We start from the raw sequence: 21397 nt of genomic DNA, 5'->3' as shown, positions 1-21397 counted from the left end.
AGCCCTCAGGCCTGTCGGAATACCAGGAATCATTATATTTATTCTTATTTATTGTCTGCTTCTTGCTGTTCCTTCTCTTTTTGCCTCACCCCTGCATTGTGTGGTGACCCTGTTGAACCAGTAGCCATCAGCCCATTTTCAAGTCTGTTACAGACCTCCATAGCCCAGGCAAATAAAGAAAGCTCACATAAGCACAGCAGGCTGTGTTCTTTCCATCACTGCAATGAGCTACTGCAAACATAACTCTCTTCCTGTGTATACTGTCTGCTGACCCCATCCAGATAGCATCTCATCCCCAGGCCTTGCTATTCCTCAAAGTGCCCAGGGGTGGGTATTCCTTTCCTATGATGTTTTCAGTTGAGGCTGTTAGTCCTGACTCTTGCTGCCCTAGAGCTGAAAATGTATCCTTGCACACCTTGTAGATTTGAGCTCCGTTATAAGGGACAGGCATCATGTTCAACCAGCCACTATTCTACTTGTTGGCTCACACCAACATCCTGGGGTCCCAAAGGGAGAGTTGAAAGTCAAGAAGGTGTAGCAACTTATCTACAGAAGGTCAAAATATTAACCCATAATACTAACTGATCCTGTTCTGCATCTGGCATGAGCCAAACCCCAGCAGTAGGCTATAGTCCTTTGTATACATTAGTTTCAGGCCCATGTAAGTGCAGCAGAACTCTAGAAGTAACACTAGTGACCTACACAGAGCTGCAGTTTCCCAGCTCACTCTATAGTACATGGGTTCATGGTGAGACCTTTCCCAGCACAGCTCCATGTTGGCATGTTACAGGCAGGGACACAGCTGAGTTTCAGGGCTAATATAACCTGAAGTTCAAGCCTGTTCCTGAGTCTTTGTCCTCAAAGCAAACATTGCACTGGGCAACCAAGGAACTCCTGCTGTCCTATAAGGACATAGGTAGATATAATACAAATTTATTTAATACAGATAAGAACACTGCAGTAAGTCAATACAGCTGATATACAACAGAAGAGCTGAAGGTGGTACTATACGCAAGACGTGCAAAGCTTGGAGGGAGAACGAGTGCTCTTTCCCAACCAGGGATAGGTGAGAAGAGTGACCACAAGTCTGAAGCTTCAGTCTATTGTAGGATTTCTCACCCCAGAAGACTCTCAAAACATAGAAGCAAATTACAGCAAGATCCTGGAAGAGGAAATGCCTAGTTCTCCACAAAAGGGCACTGCTGGTTCTCTTTGTTCAAGTCACTCCAAGCACAGTTTCCAGATTTGAGGCTCCTGCTCAGATCCACCATCACTTCCTTCTTTTCCCCAAGGCTCTCTCCCAACATGTGCCTCTTACCCTAAAGAAATAAAACAGTACAAACCAGAAGTTAACTGAAGGTTAGTTAGCTCTCAGTGGAAGATGTAGCCCATCTTAAGGCCATTCAGCTTTGGCTCTCTTGTGGCAGTGTTTTAGTCATAGATTTCTTTTTACACCTTAAAGAGAAAGGATGCACCGATACAGACAATATCATGGCAAGGCCAGATACAGACATTGAACAAGACTAGGAGGCATCTAGGGACAAGACTGACTCACAGGAAGTCACTAGGCTCTACAGGTCTAGGAGGCCACAGTTCCAGACTGGGGCCCTACAAAGTACAGAAAATGAAGGATTTGAGATTTTTCCCCCAGCCCGTTCTCCCTTCCATAATAGGGCCCATTAAGCTTTACCTGTCGAGGGGCAGGAGCACTGGGGGAATTATCATCTTGTAGAATGCTGAGGGGAGAGCGGCCAGTTCCACCAGATGTTGCTAGGATTTTGTTGTTGGTCTTGTACCTTACAGGCTTGCTCCCTGGTGACAGAAGGAAACACAGTCTGTCATGACAAGGCTGTATTTTAAATGCTTCACAACCTTTCTGATCTTGCCTGCCTGTGCAGAAACTATTACCCAAGGACTTCCATGTAAAGGGATCACACAAAGGCTGATCCTAGAAGGGAGCTCTGGAAGACGTGGTCCAAGACCCCTGCTTCAGCAGGGCCACCTAGGGCCAGTTGCCCAGGACCATGTCCAAATGGCTTGTGACTCTCTTCAAGAATGGAGACTCCAATATATCTCTGGGCAACCTGCTCCACAGCTCAGGCATCCCAAAGTGAACAAAACATTTCCCGATGCTCAGATGGAGTCTTCTGCGTTCCACTTGTTTCTGGTCCCATGACTGGGCACTACTGAAGAGCCTGTTTCTCCCTTCCTTATACACTTCTTTCACGTATTTATACCACCCTTGCTCCCCAGGTCTTCCCAAGGAGAAACTGCAAGGTCCCACTGAACAAACCTCTACAATTTCAAACCTATTTCAGAGGGAAGAGCTGACATTTATCTCTTGATTCTGACTAGACTGCAAACATATCTTTGGAGCTGCTGGCAGAAATCAGCTGGATAAAAGAACAGTTCCCAAGGGACTGCCAGCTGCAGACACTTGAGGCCAGACTACTTAAGGCAGTGGGAGAGAGCCAAGCTGGGGAGAAGGAATAAGGCCCCTAAGCAAGCCAGCCTGGAGAAGGGCACCAGGGGTGCTGAGAGCCCCGATGCTCACACTACGGACCATGCGGCTCCCCAGGGACACGGAGCCGTACCTGTGTTCCCCCACACAGAGCACTTACCGGAGAAGAAGCCGGGCCCGGCGGTGCGGGCTGGCCGAGCCGAGACCGCGCTGGGCGAGGGCGGCCTCTCCGCTGCTTCCCCCGACGGGGCGGCAACTTCCGGAGGGCTCCGCCGGGCCGGCTCCTCGGCGGGGTAGGCCTCTGCCGGCGGCGCGGGCTCAATCCCGAAGACCTCGCTGAGCTGCTTCACCAGGCGGTCCACGCTGTCTGCCGGGGAAAGAGCGACAGGATGAGGCGCTGGGCCGGGCACCCCCCCCGGCCTGCCGCTGCGGCTTCACTCACCGCTGGACACGGCTCTCATGGGCGTGCGGAAGATCCCGGGTGTAGGCGAACGCGGATCGCGGTCCTGGCCGGCGCTCGCCGCCAGCTCTGCGAGGCCGGGCTGAGGGCTGCACGCCGGGGAGCTCACCACCTGCAGAGAGGGCAGGGTCGGGTCGGGGGCCGCCGGGGGAGGCGGGGGCGGCCCGCGGGAGGGCGCCTACCTCGATGGGGGTGCGCAGGATGCCGGCGCTGGGGGAGCGCGGGTCGCTGACGTGCGCCAAGTGCTGGCTGCGGGCGGGGGTGCTGCCGGAGACCCCCATGGCGGCTCTCGCCACACACCAACCGCCGCCCGGGTTCAAATCTCCCGCGCTTCCGGCAGGCGCCGCCCCATTGGTCCTCTCACGGAGGAGGGCCCCGCCCCGCCCCCGGGCCCGCCCCCGCCCGCGCCCCGCCCCCGAGGGACGCCCGGCGGAGCCGCAGCCCCCTCCCGCCTGGTCCCGCCCCGCCCGCTGTCAATCGCGGGGCAGCTCCTCGGTCCCGCCCCGCTCTGCGTCGCCATTGGTGGAGGAGCCCGGCACCGCCTCCTGTGACGCCAGAAGGGTGGCTGCGATTGGGCGAGCCGGACGGGCTGGGCCGTGGGCCCGGCCCTCAGCCTCGCTGCCGGCGCGCCCGTGCGGCGCGGGATTGGCCAGAGCCCGCCTGACTACGCTGTGCTGTGATTGGCTAAGGGTGGGGCTGCGGGCGGTGCCGCAGGGAGCCGCTGTCATGGCGGAGCTGAGCGAGGCGCTGCTCTCGGTGTTGCCGTCCATCCGGGTGCCCAAGGCTGGCGACCGCGTCCACAAGGACGAGTGCGCCTTCTCCTTTGACACGCCGGTAAGCGCGGCCCGCGGCGGGGCCGCCCGCCCTCCCGGGCTGCCCCAGCTCCGGCCCGCTCCCAGCGCACCCGTCCGCCGGGGTGCCGCCCGCGCGGGGCGCAATGGGACTTGTGGTTCGCTGACGGCCGGAGCGGCCCGCGGCCGGGCTGGAGCGCGGGGCCTTCGGGGACTACAGCGCCCGGCGTGCCCCGCGACGTGCCCCTCCCTGCCGCGGCGCGCTGGGGGCTGTAGTTCTGTGGCCGGAGCGGGCGTGGGCAGGTCGCTTGTCCCGTGCTGCCCGGCCCGGATCCCCCGGGGAGCTGGTGTCCTGCGGCCCTCGCTCCGCTGAGGGGGCTTCCCGGGACTTGTAGGCCGGCGGGGGGCGCGGCGCTGCTCAGGCCCAGCTCTGGTCGGTGTGGGGCGGACCGGGGGTCCCGCCCTGTCCGGGTCCGAGCTTCCCCCCCCCGCCCCGGCCTCACAGCGTGGCGTGGCCCGGCAGGCGGGGGGCGAGTGGATGCTGTGTCATTAAGATGGCAGTGGTCCCTTCTCCAGGCGTCTCCACCCCGCTGGCATCCCTGCTCCTCCCTCCCTATCCCCGCCTGGCCTAGGCGGACCTGGGGAGGCCCCGGCGGCGGGGGGCGAGGTCTTCCCCTTGACCTCCTCCGCAGGCGCCCATCCAGGCTGTGCCCCAACCCACCAGAAGAAATGGGCTGCGGCTGGAAGACACGGGTCCTTCCTTCGAGGGAGCAGCACGCAGCAGCTTGGCTCTCTTTGCCCCCCTGAGCCCCGCGGTCATGCCTGTCCATGTGCTCCCTGCCCATGTGCTCCCTGCCCATGTGCTCGCTGCTCTGAGTCTGTCCCAGCTGCTTCATGTTGGGAAGCAGGCTGAGAACTTTTTCGTGGTTTCCCCCTTTTCCTGTCTCTGCATTTGGGTCCCTTGGTTTTCCAATTTTAAAAGGATATATCTCTGCTGATTGAGTGTTGTGTTTTCCATTCTGTTTCGGAGCTACTCAGCAGCAAAAACAAACTGGTCTGTTAACCTCTGTAGTTTGGCAACTTTTCCTATGGCACTGGGAGTTGTGCTTTCAGAGTGCCACAGTTTTGCTGGTAGCGGTTGTACCATGCTCTGACCTTCTGAGCTGAGGCTGGGGCTTGCCACCTTATTTCTGACTAGTTGCTAAGTGGCTGGTACGTAGGGATGAGCTGTAGCCGTGATTTCATGAATAGTGTTCCTAGAGGTAACCGCCTATCTGAGCAGTTGGAATGGCGTTCCTTACCACCTCCTTCGAGTTTTTATCTCTCCTTCCTTCCAGGAGTCAGATGGTGGCTTGTATATCTGCATGAATACATTCCTGGGCTTTGGGAAGCAGTATGTGGAAAAGCACTTTCAGAAAACAGGCCAGCGGGTCTACCTGCACCTCAAAAGGACACGTAAACTGGTAAACAATAAAAATCCATGCAGTCAAAGTCGATGCGGATTTGGGAGCTGGGCTACATCTCTGTGTTCAGTCACATGGAGTTTTGTTCTCTTCAAATGTAACTGACATTTTTCATGGTGGACTGAGGTACACCAAGAGTTCTTCAGTTCTTACGCTGAATTGTTGTATGGATTGCCCATGCTGTTTCTGCATGGCCTCTTTCTGTTTTCAGAATAGCTTAACTTTAAGCCTTTAGGCTTGCCACAGTTTGCCTGCCCCCCTAACTCTATTTCCCTATTTCTTCTAATGTAATAGAAGGAAGAAGATGCCAACTCCAGTGCTGGGGACCCCCCAAGGAAGAAACCAACTCGCTTAGCTATTGGTAAGGAAGCACCTGTGTACTGTCTCATCCTTGTTCTGAACCAGTCTCTTTTGCCTTTCCTTTTCTGGGCTAGTTGAAGCCACTGTCCCTGACTGAGTTCAAACTTCACATTCTCTAATGTGTCTTAGGTGGGCAGTTTCTGCAGAGCAGTTGTGGAGGTGGTAGTTTTGTTCTGGGTTCAAAGTTGCATTGTGTTTTCTGTAGATAAATGTTTTACATCCTCGCCTAGCTCCGTATGCCTGACACAGTTTGGTGTGGGCAGAGCCAGTGTGGGGCTGTTACTTAATATGAATGTGTCCAGTGTGGTGTTGGAGTAAGTATGAGAAAACGTGGAAGTCTGAGAAAAGTAAGGTTGAAGTTTCTGATTCAAAAACTACTTCTTAAACTTCTCGGCTATTGAACTAGTGTTATTTGTATAGATGGGGAAGAAATTACTGGTAAATGGCATATTAACATTTATAGCTTGATAAGCCTTCGAAATACAAAGCTGATACTGAAGGATTAGAGTATTAACAACAAGCTGTTTTTTGGCAAAACAGGGCAGGTGTTCTGTTGCTGTCATGCACTGACTGAAAAGGCTGTCATGGCCGTCAGTGAAGATGCTGCTTATCTGTAGCAGTCTCGGCTAGTAATTTCTGAGCCATTATGGCCTTCCATAATGTAGAGGATAGGAACATCTTCAGCAGTAACAGGTTCTCGGCTTGCTGGGAGCTGACCACTAGAGGGAAATCCAGAACCTGGACTGGGCACATCTTGCTTTTTGCTCACTTCTTCCCTGACTGCCATTGTGTAGCAGATGCCCAGTGACTCCACTGCTGCCCCAGCACAAACACCGATATTAACATTGTCATGTGCTCCCTGCTTTAATACTGAGATGAATGAAGTCCCAAAGGTCACTTCTAGCAAAACTGATACCAGAATCTGTTTCTTCAGCTAGCCAGTGCTTTTATGTATGATTATGCTGCTATGGAAGAGATGAGGCCCAGTCTGCATTACGAGTTATTTCTGCATCCTCTATTCTACAAAGGTCTTGAGACAAGTGTTGTCACGGGGTCAGCAAATATCTGCCTGTGATAACAGCTAGTGGTGTGAATGGAGTGGGAGAGAATAAAAGTATTAGCCCTGGGAGACAGCGATCTTAAATCCAGGAGAGATTTTTTTTTTCCTCTTCTTTAGCTAACCTGTGGTGGTGTGGTTTGCTAATTCTGACATGGGAGATCTTTTTAAAGTACTGGAAAGATTTAGGAGCAAAGCGTCATTGGCTGTGTCAGGGTCCAATTGGAGAAAATCCCAGTGCAGGACCCTGTTTCAGTTCGTGATCCTAAAAGTGAAATTAAGACAAAACCGAGGTCAAGTACCTTAATCAGTCAGTTTGTTTATTACAAATTACAAAAAGACAATTACAAAAAAAGAGGAATTATTGTAATAAAGGGCATAGTGATAGGAAAGATTGGGAAAAAGGTAGGAAATGAAGCAAGGATTTGGGGTGCAGAGAGAGAGTCACTACCGTGGATCCAGCGGTGTCCCAGCGATCCCAGTCATCGTCGTCGGTGGTGGGAGTCCTTCAGGGTTTGCAGTCAGTATCAGAGCAGAGTGTCACCCAGGAGTCCGTCAGAGGTGGGTGTCCTTGTGGAGGTGTCCTTCTGGAGTCCCCTTGAAGGTACTCCTTTTGGCGGTGTCTTATTCCCCCTTTTATAATGAGCTGGGGGGAGTACCTATGTTCTTCATGTCACCTATTCCTGTTCCTGGTGGACCAGTTTCTGTGATTCTGAGTGTTCTGGTTCCAGATGAACTCCTGGTTCTCCTGCTTGGGTTCAGGACTCTGAACAGTCCTTCCTGGAAGAGGCAAGAAGCAGAACTAGACTCCTTAAAGATGCTGGTAGACTAGACCTTTGCGCTAGCTTACAATATGATCTCTTCATGTGCATCTTCATTCATCATCTTGGATATACTGTGAAAGATAAGCAGCAGTGCTTTATTGTGGCTCTTTTCTGGCCAGTGTCTCTAGAGCAAGTCTTTTTTCTGGTTGTAGTCAGGGTCTAGAGATTCCTTCTAAACATCTGTAAAAAGAGCTGAGAAAAGCAAACCTATTGTTCCTAGGCTTATATTTGCTTCCGCAAAGTCCGTATCACCAGCAGAAACTTTGGGATCCAGAAGTGGATTGTTGATATAGAGCTTTGTCTTAGTCATGGTGCCTTATGTCATGTGTCTTATTTCATACCTGGGCAGAGAAGCTTTGCAAGCTGTTTTGTTTTACCTGTTACCACAATGTTTTTTCTTCCGTGTAGGTGTAGAAGGTGGATTTGACATCACAGAGGAAAAGTTTGAATATGATGAAGATGTAAAAATAGTAATTTTCCCAGAGCATTTGGATATTCCTCGTGATGGGCTGGAGGGACTACCAGACATGGTCAGAGACAGGGTATGTGTGGATCGAGGATTGTGATTTCTTTCTGGTAAGGAGGAAATGCACCATTACAGAGAAGGAGCTGCTGTCCTGTAAAAGGGATCCTACAGAGCTGCTGTGCAGTCTTGGCTTGTAATAAGCAGGATTGTTCTGCACTTACACAGTGCTTTGTGCTACGGAGTCCTCACGTGTGACTGGGGCTCCAAATGCTGCCCTAGCACAGCGGACTTGCTGATCTCAGACTGAACATGGAGCGTTGCAGCACTGGAAGCTTCTTTCCTTGTGCCCTTCATTTTTTCTCCCTGCTAATTCCAGATTGCCAGTGCAGTTGAGGCCATCCTGACAGCAGATTCAGCCTCCCGGAAGCAGGAGGTGCAGGCATGGGATGGGGAGGTCCGACGAGTTTCCAAACACGCTTTTTCCCTGCACCAACTTCAGAATGACGTCCGCATCCCACCGTGGTGAGTATAGTACTGAAACTAGCTGTGTTCTCTGTATCCCACTGCTATCACCTTCTTCTCCTGTCCTGGATTGCAGCAGCAGATGAGACTTCTTTTGTGAGTCTCTCTGTGTGCCTTGTCATAGTAAACTCAGGGGAAATGGCAAACAGGTATTTCAGGATCCTCAGTATTCTGAGATAAAAGAGCAATGAGATTGCTTATACTGTGGTCAGTGGGTAGTGAGGTAGAATTCAGTCTCTTTCACCCTAATCTGTTTTCCTCTGTCCTTTGTAATAGTGGCTGGAAGTGTAGCAAATGTGACATGAGAGAGAACCTGTGGCTGAACATGACTGATGGAGCCATCCTCTGTGGTCGGCGCTATTTTGATGGCAGCGGTGGCAACAACCATGCGGTGGAGCACTACCGGGAAACTGGCTACCCGCTGGCTGTGAAACTGGGAACAATTACTCCTGATGGGGCTGGTGAGAAGGGGCATCCTCTGAGGGCTCTAGGTTCCAGGCACCACTCAGGCACCACTGGGGTCTCTGAGGAGGATTTCCAGGTATCAGGCTGGTGTTGCCTGTGTTATGAACCGGAACATGCAGTATCATCCTACCATGAACTTGCCCGCTCTGAACTGCTTCTCGTGGCAGGCAGAGAGCCAGCTGATAGAATCTTGCCTTCCTCCTCCCCAACGCTGGAACTTCAGAGGGTTTATAATGGTTATCCAGGTTGCTATCTTATTTTCTGTGGTGGGATGTTTAGCAAAGAATTGTGTGTCCAAAGCCTGATCAGAGAGTGTATGCACAGTAACCCACTTTGTTCACTCCAGGCATACTCTGTACCTTGATCAATGACAAAAGTTGTTTGTCTTGTCCCATGTTTTGGAGGAATCTCAGTATTCTGTCTTTTATGCTACTCTCCTGTGGAAGGAGAGAAACCCCAACTGCTCAGTTTGTCAAAGCTCACAGTTCTGAGCACTCTGTTCCTTCATCCACAGTGAATTTTAGATGACAGGCCATTATAAGTCTCTCCTTTTCCTCCGTGTTCCTGCATAGACGTCTACTCCTACGATGAGGATGACATGGTGCTGGATCCTAACCTGGCAGAACACCTTGCTCACTTTGGGATTGACATGCTCAAGATGCAGAAGGTGAGTGGGAGAGGGGTGGTTCTCCCTAGGTCCAGAGGGAAAGAAAAGCAACTCTGAAGTATCTTAGTTGGATCCCAGCTTTCTGTGGTTGTGCAGACCCATTCCTGGTGAATAAACCCTGGAGGTGTTTTTTTTTGTCAGGCAGAGTTCTCTTGTCTGCCTCTCTTTTTTCATTGTCTTTTTTGCCTTTTCTGTCCTTCAGGCTTATTTCCTCAAGGTTTTGTGTCAGTACTGTGGGTAGGGAGGTTCCCGGGCATTCAGCTTTGTTCAGTGTGTGATTTCCATGCCCTTTTTAGAGAAAGTGGTTCAGATTCCTCATATATTTCTAATCATTCCTCTTTTCTGTATCAGCTATTCAGATATTTGAAAATAATTTTTGTCTCTTCCTGCTCTTCTGGTTTAATAAACCAGAATGGATTTGACTCTGGGGTGTTCTACAGCATTGCATTTTTCACACCCCTGGTATCCCCTTGAGTCTGTGAGTGTTTTTCCTGTTCTTTCCCTCCACAGACAGACAAGACGATGACAGAACTGGAAATAGACATGAACCAGCGCATTGGGGAGTGGGAGCTCATCCAGGAGTCTGGTGTGCAGCTCAAGCCCCTCTATGGGCCTGGGTACACTGGTATCCGTAACTTGGGCAACAGTTGCTACCTCAATTCTGTGGTGCAGGTGCTGTTCAGTATCCCAGACTTCCAGAGAAAGTAAGTGAGCTTCATCACTCCTTTCCATTAGCCTGGGATCAGTACAAAGGTCTCCTAGAGCTGGGAGCTTCTGTTACAGTAGTCAGGCTCAGAACTGCGTCTTTACTAGAGGAACCCACACGTGTCTTAGATTGCTCTGGTTTGCTTTGCAGGTATGTGGACAAGCTGGAGAAGATATTCCAAAGTGCACCGTCGGACCCCACACAGGACTTCAGCACACAAGTGTACGTAGAGTTTTGGTGAGAGAAGGAAGGCTGAGGCTGCCTGGGTGCGTCCCCTCTGCGCTGCTCCAGTGTGCTTTGCTGCAGGTTTCTCCCCTGAGCCTCACCTCTCTGTTTCCATGGCTGTCACCAGAGACACTGATCCTCAGTGATCAATAAGGATCTTAAGCCGAGAAAGTTCAGCTGAATGCCCCAGATGGAGAGGGCAGAGTGCACCTCAGTGTTCTTGAGAGGCTCTTCTCTGTGTTATGTGGGGAGTGCAGTACCATCTGTTACCACGGGGGGATTTCTGGTAGGCTTGTTCTATCTGTGTAACAGTAGAAAGGTGCTTGCTCTCTGCAACAGGACGAGTTGGCTGAGAGCAAAGAAATACATCGATTTAGGCAACTTTATTCTTAGTGAACAATTTATGTATGCTTCATGAGGCTTCCTGCAGGAGATACTGTGCAAGCAATAGCAGGAGAATATACAGAAGAAGGAATACAAGATTTGGGAGGGTATTGCATTTTAAATACGTTAATTCTGTTCTACATCTGCTCTTAAACAGCAAAGCAGTGTATGGAGGCTTGGAGTGGAGCAGTGGAAGGTGGAATTGGTGGGAGTTCAGCACTAAGGGGTCATTCTAAATTTGGACAGCCTGGAGTAAGGTGTTCACTAGGGATGGGATTAAGTTGAGACAGCCAGGATTATTTCTTGGGCAAAGGGAGGCAGTGTTTGGTTCTAGGCAAATGGCAGCAGTGATGGGGGAGGACTGAAAGGGAATAGTGGGAGAGTCTGAGCATAAGAGGAACTCGCTGCCATCCATTAAATGCTTCATGCAGTCATTCTTGATCTTTCCTCTGGGAAGATGTGATCAGTTTGCTCACAGCAATGCTATTTCTGGCTCAGACAAGTTCACTCTTCCCTGTTGTCTCCTGCACAGTCAGTCAGATACACTGCTACTTTACCAGTGCCAGGCTGCAGCCTAGTTTGGCTATTGTGCAGCTGCTGTGTTTGAGAGTGGTGCCCACAAGTCCTAGTAGCTTTCAAATCAGTGGTGTCTCATGGGACCAGAGAGCAGGCCAAGATAAGATCATACTGATGGTGCAGTAGAGAAAGGTCACCTCTGCAAGACTGACAGTCCATGGCAGTGTTAAAGCTGGTGGGTTGATGTGGCTTCTAAAGTATGTGGGATTGAAGAAACCATTTTGATGCTAACAGTGACTTCATCGTTCCAGAGCCAAACTAGGCCATGGACTGCTTTCTGGGGAGTATTCAAAGCCAGCTCCTGCAGATGGGGAACAGCAGCCTGATCAGAAGGTGAGACTTGGGTATGGCATCCTTGTGATGTGTGTATTGCATGTGGTGCTGTCACATGGGTAAGGAGGGAGAACCCTTTCTGAAGACATGTCCTGGGGCTCGTTCCAGGATCCTGTCACATGAAGAAAAGTAGGGCTAAGAGCAGAATGCTACATGTGAGGACACGTGCTTGGCAAATTATGACCACCACTTTTTATTTGCAGGGTGTGCAGAACGGCATTGCTCCACGCATGTTTAAGTCCCTCATTGGAAAGGGGCATCCAGAATTTTCCACTAACCGACAGCAGGACGCCCAGGAATTCTTTCTGCACTTCATCAACATGGTGGAGGTAATAGTTGAGTCTGTCAAATCATGGAAAAATCCAGCTTTGTTTTCTCCCCACAGCGGGGAGTGAGGAGTGGACATGAGAAGCTGGCTGTTGGAGTAGAAGGAGGGAGAGAACACAGGGAAATGGGCCAGCTAGCTCCTGTGGGAGCAGAGGAGGAGAGAAGCTTGGTCATGTTTTCAGGGCCAATTCCTTAGAGGAATTTTTTGGGGGAATGGCACAGCTGGAAATGTAAGTTTTCTTCTTTAGGAGCTGGAGTGGCATGGGTTCCTGAGGTAGATGAGTTGGCTCGAGTTTACTCTTCGCTGTCTTTTCCAGTGGACTGGGTACAGAAGTTAATACTCTTTAGCCATGTCCTCTGTGGGACCGCTGCTACTGCAGATACTTATTTCTGCCAGTTTGATGTTACATCTGCCCCTCTAATCTCCTTCAGAGGAACTGCCGCAGCTCGGAGAACCCGAATGAGGTCTTCCGTTTTCTGGTGGAGGAGAAGCTGAAGTGCCTGGCCACAGAAAAGGTGAAATATACCCAGCGTGTGGACTACATCATGCAGCTGCCTGTGCCCATGGATGCTGCACTCAACAAAGGTCAGTAGTGTGCCAAGGCCAGAACAGTAGCAAACACTGTGGATATTGTACTCTTCTGATGGCACTCCTTAAATGAGAAACAAGACTTCTTTGCCACTTCTGAAGTTAGATCCTTCGTCTGCTTTTGTGGGATCGGGCTGATTTCAGAGGTGGTGTGACACTGTCCCTCTAGAGCCTTTCCCTCCAACACCACAAGCTGGGCTGTGATTCAACAGCAAAACAGCACTGCAGTAGCAGAACAGTGCTCTGGAAGGCATTGTCTACTTTGTGCTCTGTTCTTGGTGGCATATCTATACGCCTGTTCTGCCTCTGGGGGTAGGTTATACCTGCTGCTTTGTACGTACCTATAGGTGGTTCTTGACTACTCTGCTTTATTCTCTAGATGAACTACTGGAATATGAGGAGAAGAAGAGGCAGGCAGAGGAAGAGAAGCAGCCACTGCCTGAGCTGGTGCGAGCCAAGGTGCCTTTCAGCTCCTGCCTAGAGGCCTATGGAGCTCCAGAGCAGGTGGATGATTTCTGGAGCACAGCCTTGCAGGCCAAGTCTGTGGCTCTCAAGTGAGTGTGTATGTGAGTTACCAGTGATGCTGTGATGAACTGGCAATAGCTGCATCTTGGGAGACTTATTTTAGGTGCTTGGGGAAGAAGTGTTAACAAAGCTTTGTAGTGTTCCACACCCTGGACCCATAGAACATTGAAGCAAAGGGGGGAATCAGATAGTCAATGCTGGAGTGATTGCCCTTAAGGGATTACAGTGTGCAGAACAGCAGTGCTAGTGAAGTCTTAACCATCAGATTGCAATTGCTGTGAGGCTACCAGAAAACCAGCAGCTTATATTTTTGATTCAAAATTTAGCTTTAAAATCAGTACCAACAGGATGGCAACACTGGTCTTTCATGGTCTCTAAAAGTTCTTTAAAGGAAGTTTTTAGCTGTTAAAGTCTGAGCAAAATGCTGTAAGAGATGCGTTAGTTATTTTAAAGAATGCTAACTTAAATGCTAATAGCAAGGTTAAAAACCAGCTTTAATTTGTCTCACTGCCTGCAGCATATGTGACAGTGCAGAGGTATAGCAAGAAGATTACAGATGCCAGCAGCTTCCTGATGGGATGCTACTGACTGTTCCTCTGCAATGAAAGAGTAGTCCTCAAAGAACTGGAATTGTCTTTCTAACAAATACTCTATATTCTTAAGCAATAGCTCCTATGAACAAACAGTAACACAGTCACATTGGGAAGTAACATTTTGGTTTGCTGTTAAGTAGTGGGTTGTGTTTCAAACACTCAGTAAGAATTAGCATTGAATATATATCACTGCTTACATTAATCTTATGGCTTGCTACAACTATCTCCCAATAAAATGTCTCTCTTACTACTGCTTGTCTATACACAAACACTCTTCTCTGTTTCATATATTCCAGACACCCTCTCTCTCAAGGTGTCTGTCTAAACAATGTCCTATCAGATTCAGTTAGCTGCTTCTGCTTCGTATCTGAAGAAATGTTCTTGTGCTTGAAAGTTTGTCCATTCCTGCAGCTGTTGGTCTAATAAAAGATCTTTTTTTTTCCTCTGCATTCCTTAAGGGGTTAGACTTTTAATTAAATACTAAAATCTGAGGAGGTAAAATACAGGATTAGAAGGCAGAGAACTTCTTCTCCATCCCCAAGATTTTGTACGTGTTGCATTTCTCCTCATCTTTTCAGAGCATCCACTTTAGAAATAGTTCCGTGTTTGAGGAACTTTAAGCTCAGCACAGGAGAGCTGCACAGATAATGCATATCCCACCACCCTACTCACTGACTTCTTAAACCAACTAGGTGTCCTCAGTTGTTGCTGACAGCCCATTTAACTGTGTTATTTGTCTCTCTCAGAACAACACGGTTCGCTTCTTTCCCGGATTATCTGGTGATCCAGATCAAGAAATTCACTTTCGGTCTGGACTGGGTGCCCAAAAAACTTGGTAAGAGGGAGAACCATATAGGTATTGGGAGTTCTATATGGGTATTGTGGTCGTTGCTGCAAAGAAGAAAGTAACTACCCCAAAAGGAGCTGCAGGCTGTGACATTTGGTATCCCAGGGACTTACCCTTTTAGATCTCCAAACCAAGTCCTTTGTTTCTGCCCTTACGGGGAGGCTGAGCAAGACTGTATCTTGCAGATGTCTCCATTGAAATGCCAGAGGAGCTGGACATCTCTGCACTGCAGGGAACTGGACTGCAAGATGGAGAAGAAGAAATGCCAGACATCGCACCCCCACTGGTGACACCAGATGAGCCCAAAGGTAGCCTGGGGTTCTATGGCAACGAGGACGACGACTCCTTCTGCTCCCCTCACTTCTCCTCTCCGACATGTTAGTGATTCTCCTCCTCTCTTCCTGATGCCTGACTCATTTCCTTGCTCTCCTAGCCTTGTCTCCCATGCTAGCAGTTTTCCCACTTGCTCAGACTTTCCCTGTCCCTCTGTCAGCGAATGCCGGCTGCCTCCCTTGCATGCCTGTTATGCAAGGGTATTATGCAAGGGAGTTTGTTGATTCCTGTTCTGTGCAAGATGGGGAGGTGGCATGTCCAGTGCACTTAGAGGGGGCAGAGCTGGGCTTTATGCAGAATTTAACTGGTAAAGGTATCTTATTTTCACAAGCCGTTACTGGGAGGTAGGGTTTGGAGGCTAGGGAAGAGCCAGTGCTGAGTTCATGAGTTGAATCCTTTTGTTCCCTGGGGTGCCTGTGGGAGGGACTGCAATGCTGAAGCAGAAAGGTAGTAAAGGGTGAGAAGAGCAGAGAGATGGAACTTGGTGTGAAACAAAGCCGGAAAATGGTGGCTTGGGGGTGTGTGTGACACTGCACAAAACAGAGCAGGCAGGGTTGGGTGGGAGTGGGTGGCTCTCATCTCTGTCTTCCCACAGCACCTATGTTGGATGAGTCAGTGATTATCCAGCTGGTGGAGATGGGCTTTCCCATGGATGCCTGCCGCAAAGCCGTGTATTACACAGGGAACACTGGGGTTGAGGCTGCCATGAACTGGGTCATGTCACACATGGATGATCCAGGTATGAGGCCGTATGGCCATGGTGAGGCTTACTGCATCTGGGCCATTGTGCTTCCTGTCCCACTACCACAGTGGAAAACTGAAGTAGTTTGGACTCAGACTGCATCGAGAGATCTAACTGCTCGGGGCTGTGTTCTGTTTACTGCTGCAGACTTTGCTAACCCATTAGTCCTCCCTGGATCCAGTGGACCAGGGTCAACTATTGCCTGCCCAGACCCTCCTTCAGAAGACAGTGTGGCCACCATTGTCTCCATGGGCTTCTCCCGGGACCAGGCTATGAAAGCGCTTAGAGCCACGGTGAGAGGCCTGAGTGATACCAGAGTGAAGGAATATTCTCAGGAACAGGGATTCCCAAATTCACAGTCTTGTCTTTATTCCAGAACAACAGTCTGGAGCGTGCTGTGGATTGGATCTTCAGTCACATTGATGACCTTGATGCAGAAGCTGCTATGGACATCTCAGAAGGGCGCTCAGCAGCTGAGTCCATCTCTGAAGTACCTGTGGGTCCTAAAGTGCGTGATGGGCCCGGAAGTAAGTTCCAAACAGTAGGAATATAGATTTTGGGTGCAAACTCAACAAGGCTTTATGCTCCCTAATCCATGCAGTACCACAGGTTTTAGCAGCAGTAGCTGTCCTGGAAACTAATCTGGTTGTGAAGGTGGAAGCAGGGAGGAAAAGGAGAGGGATGACAAAGTAGGGTCTAGACCCTTCAGGCTAGGGTCTACCTGGAAGTCAGTAAGAGAAGCAGAGGAAGTGCCATCAAGTGAAGGATGCAAAGGGCCGTGATGCTTTTTCCCAGTTGTCCTGGGAGGGTTTTCTGCTCTTCAGGCTCCCATTGACAAACCAGGCTCCAGTCTGGTTTGCAGAGTCGGTGCCAAAGCTGCTCAGCTGCGAGTGCCACAGGAGCTGCCATTACCCATCTGCAACCCGTGGGCCAAATACACAGCTGAAAGAGAGAAAGGCTAAATGGAAGTTACCATCTCCTATTTCCCTGCACATCTGGCCTTAAGGCCATGCACAGTCACACTTGATAGAGACCCAGTTCTAAATTACTACCCAGCAGAGCTTCCTCCAAGGATTCTTCTCTAGAGAGGGCCTTGCACATGGTGTTTTAGGGTCAGATGCCTTTCCCCAACCATCTCTTCCCTCCCTCTTTCCAGAGTATCAGCTGTTTGCCTTCATCAGCCACATGGGCACATCGACTATGTGTGGACACTATGTTTGTCACATCAAGAAAGACGGCAGGTAGGAGGGATTTTCACAGCTTTAAATCACTGACCTGTTTCTTCAGGGGTCTTGGGGGGATCAGGGGTGAGAGCAGGCAAGGGGCACCAGTCCTGTCTCAGCCACAGAATGCCATCCCTAAGCCTCCCCTTCTGGCTTTGCAGGTGGGTGATCTACAACGACCAGAAAGTCTGTGCTTCTGAGAAGCCCCCCAAGGACCTGGGCTACATCTACTTCTATCAGCGGATTCCCAGCTAGAACCTCCCTTGCTGTGTGTGGTCGGGGAAGGGGTGGGGGCATTGAGGATGAGAGCAGGGTCCTTCTCTCCCCTACTCTTCTTTCCTCACTCATCCCTTTGCAGCCTCTTTATGGAGACACACAGGGAGGAGATGAGTTCCCTAACAGACTGGGGGCTGTAGCCCCCATGGACATGAATGAAGGGGGTCCCGGGGGTGTGTGTGTGTGTGTGAGAATATCTGTTTCTATAAGAAATCTCCTCACTGTCCCCACCCCCGTGACGCACAGCCCTAGCTTTGCTGCTTGATGGGATGATGCCATCTCCTTGCTGTCTGGAAGGGGAAGAATGGGGCTTGTGTGTATGTGTGGCTTGTGTACGGGGGGGGGGGTTTCCTCCTGCCGGGGCGAGGGCGCGGGGTAAGCAGCAAGGTGGGCTCCGAGCAGCGCCCCCCGCGTTGTGCGCCCTTTACATGCCAAAATCCATGAGGGACGAAATAAAGGTCGGAATCCCCGCTGTGTCTGCCTGTGCTCCGCAGCACCGGGAACGGGGCGCGACCGGCACCGGGCCCCGGGGCCGCGCACAGCCCTTGGGGGGGGGGGGGGGGCGGGTCCTCCGAAGGGGGCGTGGTCTGCGGCGGGGGGCGGGGCTTCAATCGCCGCCGGGCTATAAGAGCGGGCCCGGGTGGCCGTGCGCCGCTGACCTTGGCGTTCCGCGCGGTACCGGTGGCTGCCCGCTCCCGTCATGGCGCCCAGGAAGTTCTTCGTGGGGGGCAACTGGAAGATGAACGGCGACAAGAAGAGCCTGGGCGAGCTCATCCACACGCTGAACGGCGCCAAGCTCTCCGCCGACACCGGTGAGGGCGCGGCCGCACGTAGCGCACGTCCCGCGCGGCGCCGCAGGGCCCGGCAAATGTCAGAGGGCGGCGGGGGCCTAAATATAACCGGCAGTGGGGCTAAATATACCCGCGGAACGGGAGCCGGGACCGCGGCCCGGCGGGCACCTCGCGGGTCGCCTCTGGCCGCAGCCCCGGGAGCCGGGGGGCCTGGTGCCGCCTCTGCCGTCTTCACGGGCCTCCCGCCTCGGCCTTGCCCAGCCCCGGTGCTCCCGGTCCCGGCTCCCGGCCGGAGCAGCGGAGCTCCGTGTTTCAGCCGAGCTGTGCGGCTCGGGCAGGCTGCGCGATCTTGCCCCGGCCTCACCGCCGCGCCCCGTTACAGAGCGCGGCGCTGCCCTCCCCGGTTCTGGGCAGCGGGGCGTCATTCCCGCCCGGTTTCTTAGCTAGGCCCTCCCCAAGGGACCGGTGTAACCGGCAGAGGGGCCTGGCCGTGGCACTGGGACCGTTTCCGGGCTTCCTGGCGCTGAGTCCTCACGTAGCGGAGGTGCTCCTGCTGCATGAGCACCCCACGTGTCAGCGAGGGTGGGCTGAGCCTTCCCAGGAGCAGGGGAGGCGGGGGAGAGCCGGTGGGGCTGGGGCCCGGGTGTCTGCCCTTCGCCCATCTCAAGGGTAAGCACCGTCTTTGCCTTGCAGAGGTGGTTTGTGGAGCCCCCTCCATCTACCTTGACTTTGCCCGTCAGAAGCTCGATGCAAAGATTGGAGTCGCAGCACAGAACTGTTACAAGGTACCGAAGGGCGCTTTCACAGGAGAGATCAGGTGAGCCCCCACAGGGCGGTGAAGCCAGGGTGCCTCTGGGGCATGGGTTTCCTCCAGAGGCGTAAGTAGTCTCCTTTCTCCGCAGCCCAGCAATGATTAAAGATATTGGAGCCGCATGGGTGATCCTGGGTCACTCGGAGCGAAGGCATGTTTTTGGGGAGTCTGATGAGGTGAGTGGTACTGGAATGGAGAAATGGTTCGGATCAGAGGTGCCTGTGAAAGCTGGAGGGATGAGCAGTTAAAATATGGCTACAGGAGTAGGTCTGACTTGGCTGCTTTGCTTCTTTTTCATGCCCAGTTGATTGGGCAGAAGGTGGCTCATGCTTTAGCTGAAGGCCTTGGAGTCATTGCCTGCATTGGAGAGAAGCTGGATGAGAGAGAAGCTGGCATAACAGAGAAGGTGGTTTTCGAACAGACCAAGGCCATTGCTGGTAAGGGAAGAAAATGGGTGCTTCTTACTGCTTTGGACTTGGGGAAATGGCTATCCCAGCCTCAACTGAAAGGCTGTAATGGCCATCCTGGCCTTCCTTGTAAGGCTTGCAGATACATTGGTGTCAGTGTTCACACACAACATTAATGTGATCATGTTAATGAAAGGCCTGTATGTTCCAGGAAGTTTTCTAGATCTGCCTTTTCCAGCATGTACTGTGCTCACGTATGCCTTCTCCCTCCTCTCCAGATAACGTGAAGGACTGGGGTAAAGTGGTTCTTGCCTATGAACCAGTTTGGGCTATTGGAACTGGTAAAACTGCAACTCCACAACAGGTATGAAGAAGGGAAATAACTGACTGACTGAATGGCCCACTGACCCTTCCTGCTCAAGAGAGCTTCTTGAAGGTTCTCTCTAAAAACTAAAGATTTAGAGGATCTCTTAAGATTGTCTCCAAGGGTTTCTCCATTCTCTTTGGAAGGGAATGATGTGTAGAATGGCCAGCCCTCAGTGCAACCCTTTCTGTTCCATTGCAGGCTCAGGAAGTTCATGAGAAGCTGAGGGGGTGGCTGAAAAGCCATGTGTCTGATGCTGTTGCTCAATCAACTAGGATCATCTATGGAGGTAAATGACTTGGAAGCCTCTTTCCAGTGCAAGAAGCACTTTGTTTCTCTGCTTATTGCTGCAGTTGTACAGCATGCTCTGTTGGTGAGGAAACTGGAGCCCGTCAGAGCATGAAGAACCACTTACTAGCTTGTTTTTGGGTAAATGGGAAACAGTCTTGCTGTCTGCATAGTGAGAGGTGACTGGTACCTTGCAGATCCTACCCTGCCCCCACTTTTTGGAGCTGGCCACATCTGACCTTAAAATACTGCTCCCTCCTCAGGTTCGGTCACTGGCAGCAACTGTAAGGAGCTGGCCTCTCAGCATGATGTGGATGGCTTCCTCGTTGGTGGAGCGTCTCTCAAGCCTGAGTTTGTGGATATTATCAATGCCAGGCACTAAAGCAGCCGGTGAGGAACAGTCCCTTGTGGTTAAGAGCAAGACATGGAAGCAAAAAGGGACCCTTCATTGCACACGTCTCTGTTCTGAGGCTTCCCCCATCCACAGTCATTGTTGTAGCTGTGCTGCTAACCCCCCCCCACATGCCATGTTGGAGTCCTGTTAGTGGGGGCCTGTCTCAGCAGAGTCTTGACAGCCTCCTCTCTGTGTTGGCAAAATCCTTGGTTGCCTGTTGATCCATAGAAGCCCACAACCTGGCCAGTACCTCCCCCTTTCTCTGCTGTGCTGCAGGGAGAGGGGGCCACTGGTGCTGGGGGAAGGAAGAAAGAGCTCTACAGTCTCTTGCATCCTTCAGCTCCATCAGCAAGGAGCCCATCAGCTTAGTCCCTTGTGAGATGTCTTACCTCACCCATGTCCCCTACTGAACAATAAATGAAAAAAGAAAAAGCAAAGGTGTGTCCTGGCTCTTACTTGGAAGCAGCCGGGGACAAGCCATATACAGAGCTTTACAGAGCTTACTGCCTGTGAAGGTACCCACTTCCAGGGACAGTAGTGTGGGTTTGGTGGCCTTTTCTTTGAGAGCCCACCCTTGCCACAGCAGGCATTGCACAGGTTCAGCCTGCTATTATAGGCTTCACCTGCAGCATGCCCTGGGTATTTTCTGTCATGTTACAGCTCCTCTTTGAGCCCGTAGTTATTTGTGCGCATCTTTTCCACGTCTCTTTATTCCAGCACTTGCCTGTCACTCTCGTGGGCTGAGCTTTCCATGCCTGTCACAACTGCTGGTTGACGTTGCTGCTCGTTAAATGCAGAGCAGCGCAGCGCCCTCTCCGTGCAGGGAAGGTTTTCAGGCCGTGTGATGAGGCTGTGCTTGCTGTCTGCTTTCAGCCCTGCTCTGCTGGGTCAGAGGGCAGGACTAGCTGTTACTTCCCAGCTGCTGCACCAGCTCGGCGGCCTTTAGCTAAGGGGTAACGAGAAGGGAAGTGCCTCACAAGGAGGAGCTTCGCGGTGGGGTGGTGCATCCTCGAGAGCCGAAGGGCAGCGCCGCTGGTCGGAAGCGGACGCGTGGAGGGGCTGGCAGCGCACAGCTGCGGTGCGCTCTGCTGCCTCGGGTCCTGGTCTGTGGCTCATGCAGATGTGCA

General features: G+C 51.7%; 3 protein-coding genes across 4 annotated transcripts; 2 read left to right on the top strand and 1 right to left on the bottom strand.

Annotated features, from left to right (window-relative positions):
• Positions 1 to 917: 917 nt before the first annotated feature.
• Positions 918 to 3277, bottom strand: CDCA3 (cell division cycle associated 3). Its single transcript, XM_065676234.1, has 5 exons — positions 3104 to 3277; positions 2904 to 3033; positions 2622 to 2828; positions 1691 to 1812; positions 918 to 1319 (listed from the first exon to the last, which is right to left on the bottom strand). Exons 1-5 carry the CDS (start codon positions 3200 to 3202, stop codon positions 1179 to 1181), a joined length of 699 nt encoding a protein of 232 aa, XP_065532306.1. The 5' UTR covers positions 3203 to 3277; the 3' UTR covers positions 918 to 1178.
• A 234-nt stretch (positions 3278 to 3511) lies between these two features.
• Positions 3512 to 17685, top strand: USP5 (ubiquitin specific peptidase 5). 2 transcript variants are annotated; one of them, XM_065676225.1, is made up of 20 exons: positions 3512 to 3755; positions 5050 to 5175; positions 5470 to 5536; positions 7825 to 7958; positions 8259 to 8404; positions 8681 to 8865; positions 9442 to 9536; positions 10047 to 10240; positions 10393 to 10464; positions 11679 to 11760; positions 11964 to 12089; positions 12520 to 12673; positions 13056 to 13230; positions 14541 to 14629; positions 14827 to 15018; positions 15570 to 15713; positions 15864 to 16009; positions 16093 to 16243; positions 16873 to 16957; positions 17101 to 17685. In XM_065676225.1, exons 1-20 carry the CDS (start codon positions 3648 to 3650, stop codon positions 17192 to 17194), a joined length of 2565 nt encoding a protein of 854 aa, XP_065532297.1. In that variant the 5' UTR covers positions 3512 to 3647; the 3' UTR covers positions 17195 to 17685. The 2 variants fall into 2 exon arrangements, with proteins under 2 accessions (XP_065532297.1, XP_065532298.1); XM_065676226.1 differs by having other exon boundaries at positions 3590 to 3755; positions 14827 to 14949.
• A 162-nt stretch (positions 17686 to 17847) lies between these two features.
• On the top strand, positions 17848 to 20707 carry TPI1 (triosephosphate isomerase 1). The gene is made up of 7 exons (XM_065676220.1): positions 17848 to 18027; positions 18700 to 18823; positions 18909 to 18993; positions 19122 to 19254; positions 19503 to 19588; positions 19790 to 19877; positions 20140 to 20707. Exons 1-7 carry the CDS (start codon positions 17916 to 17918, stop codon positions 20256 to 20258), a joined length of 747 nt encoding a protein of 248 aa, XP_065532292.1. The 5' UTR covers positions 17848 to 17915; the 3' UTR covers positions 20259 to 20707.
• Positions 20708 to 21397: the final 690 nt, after the last annotated feature.

The sequence above is a fragment of the Lathamus discolor genome, chromosome 4, assembly GCF_037157495.1.
Source record: "Lathamus discolor isolate bLatDis1 chromosome 4, bLatDis1.hap1, whole genome shotgun sequence".
Taxonomy (NCBI): domain Eukaryota; kingdom Metazoa; phylum Chordata; class Aves; order Psittaciformes; family Psittacidae; genus Lathamus; species Lathamus discolor.
This window is presented reverse-complemented; position numbering and strand designations above follow the sequence as displayed.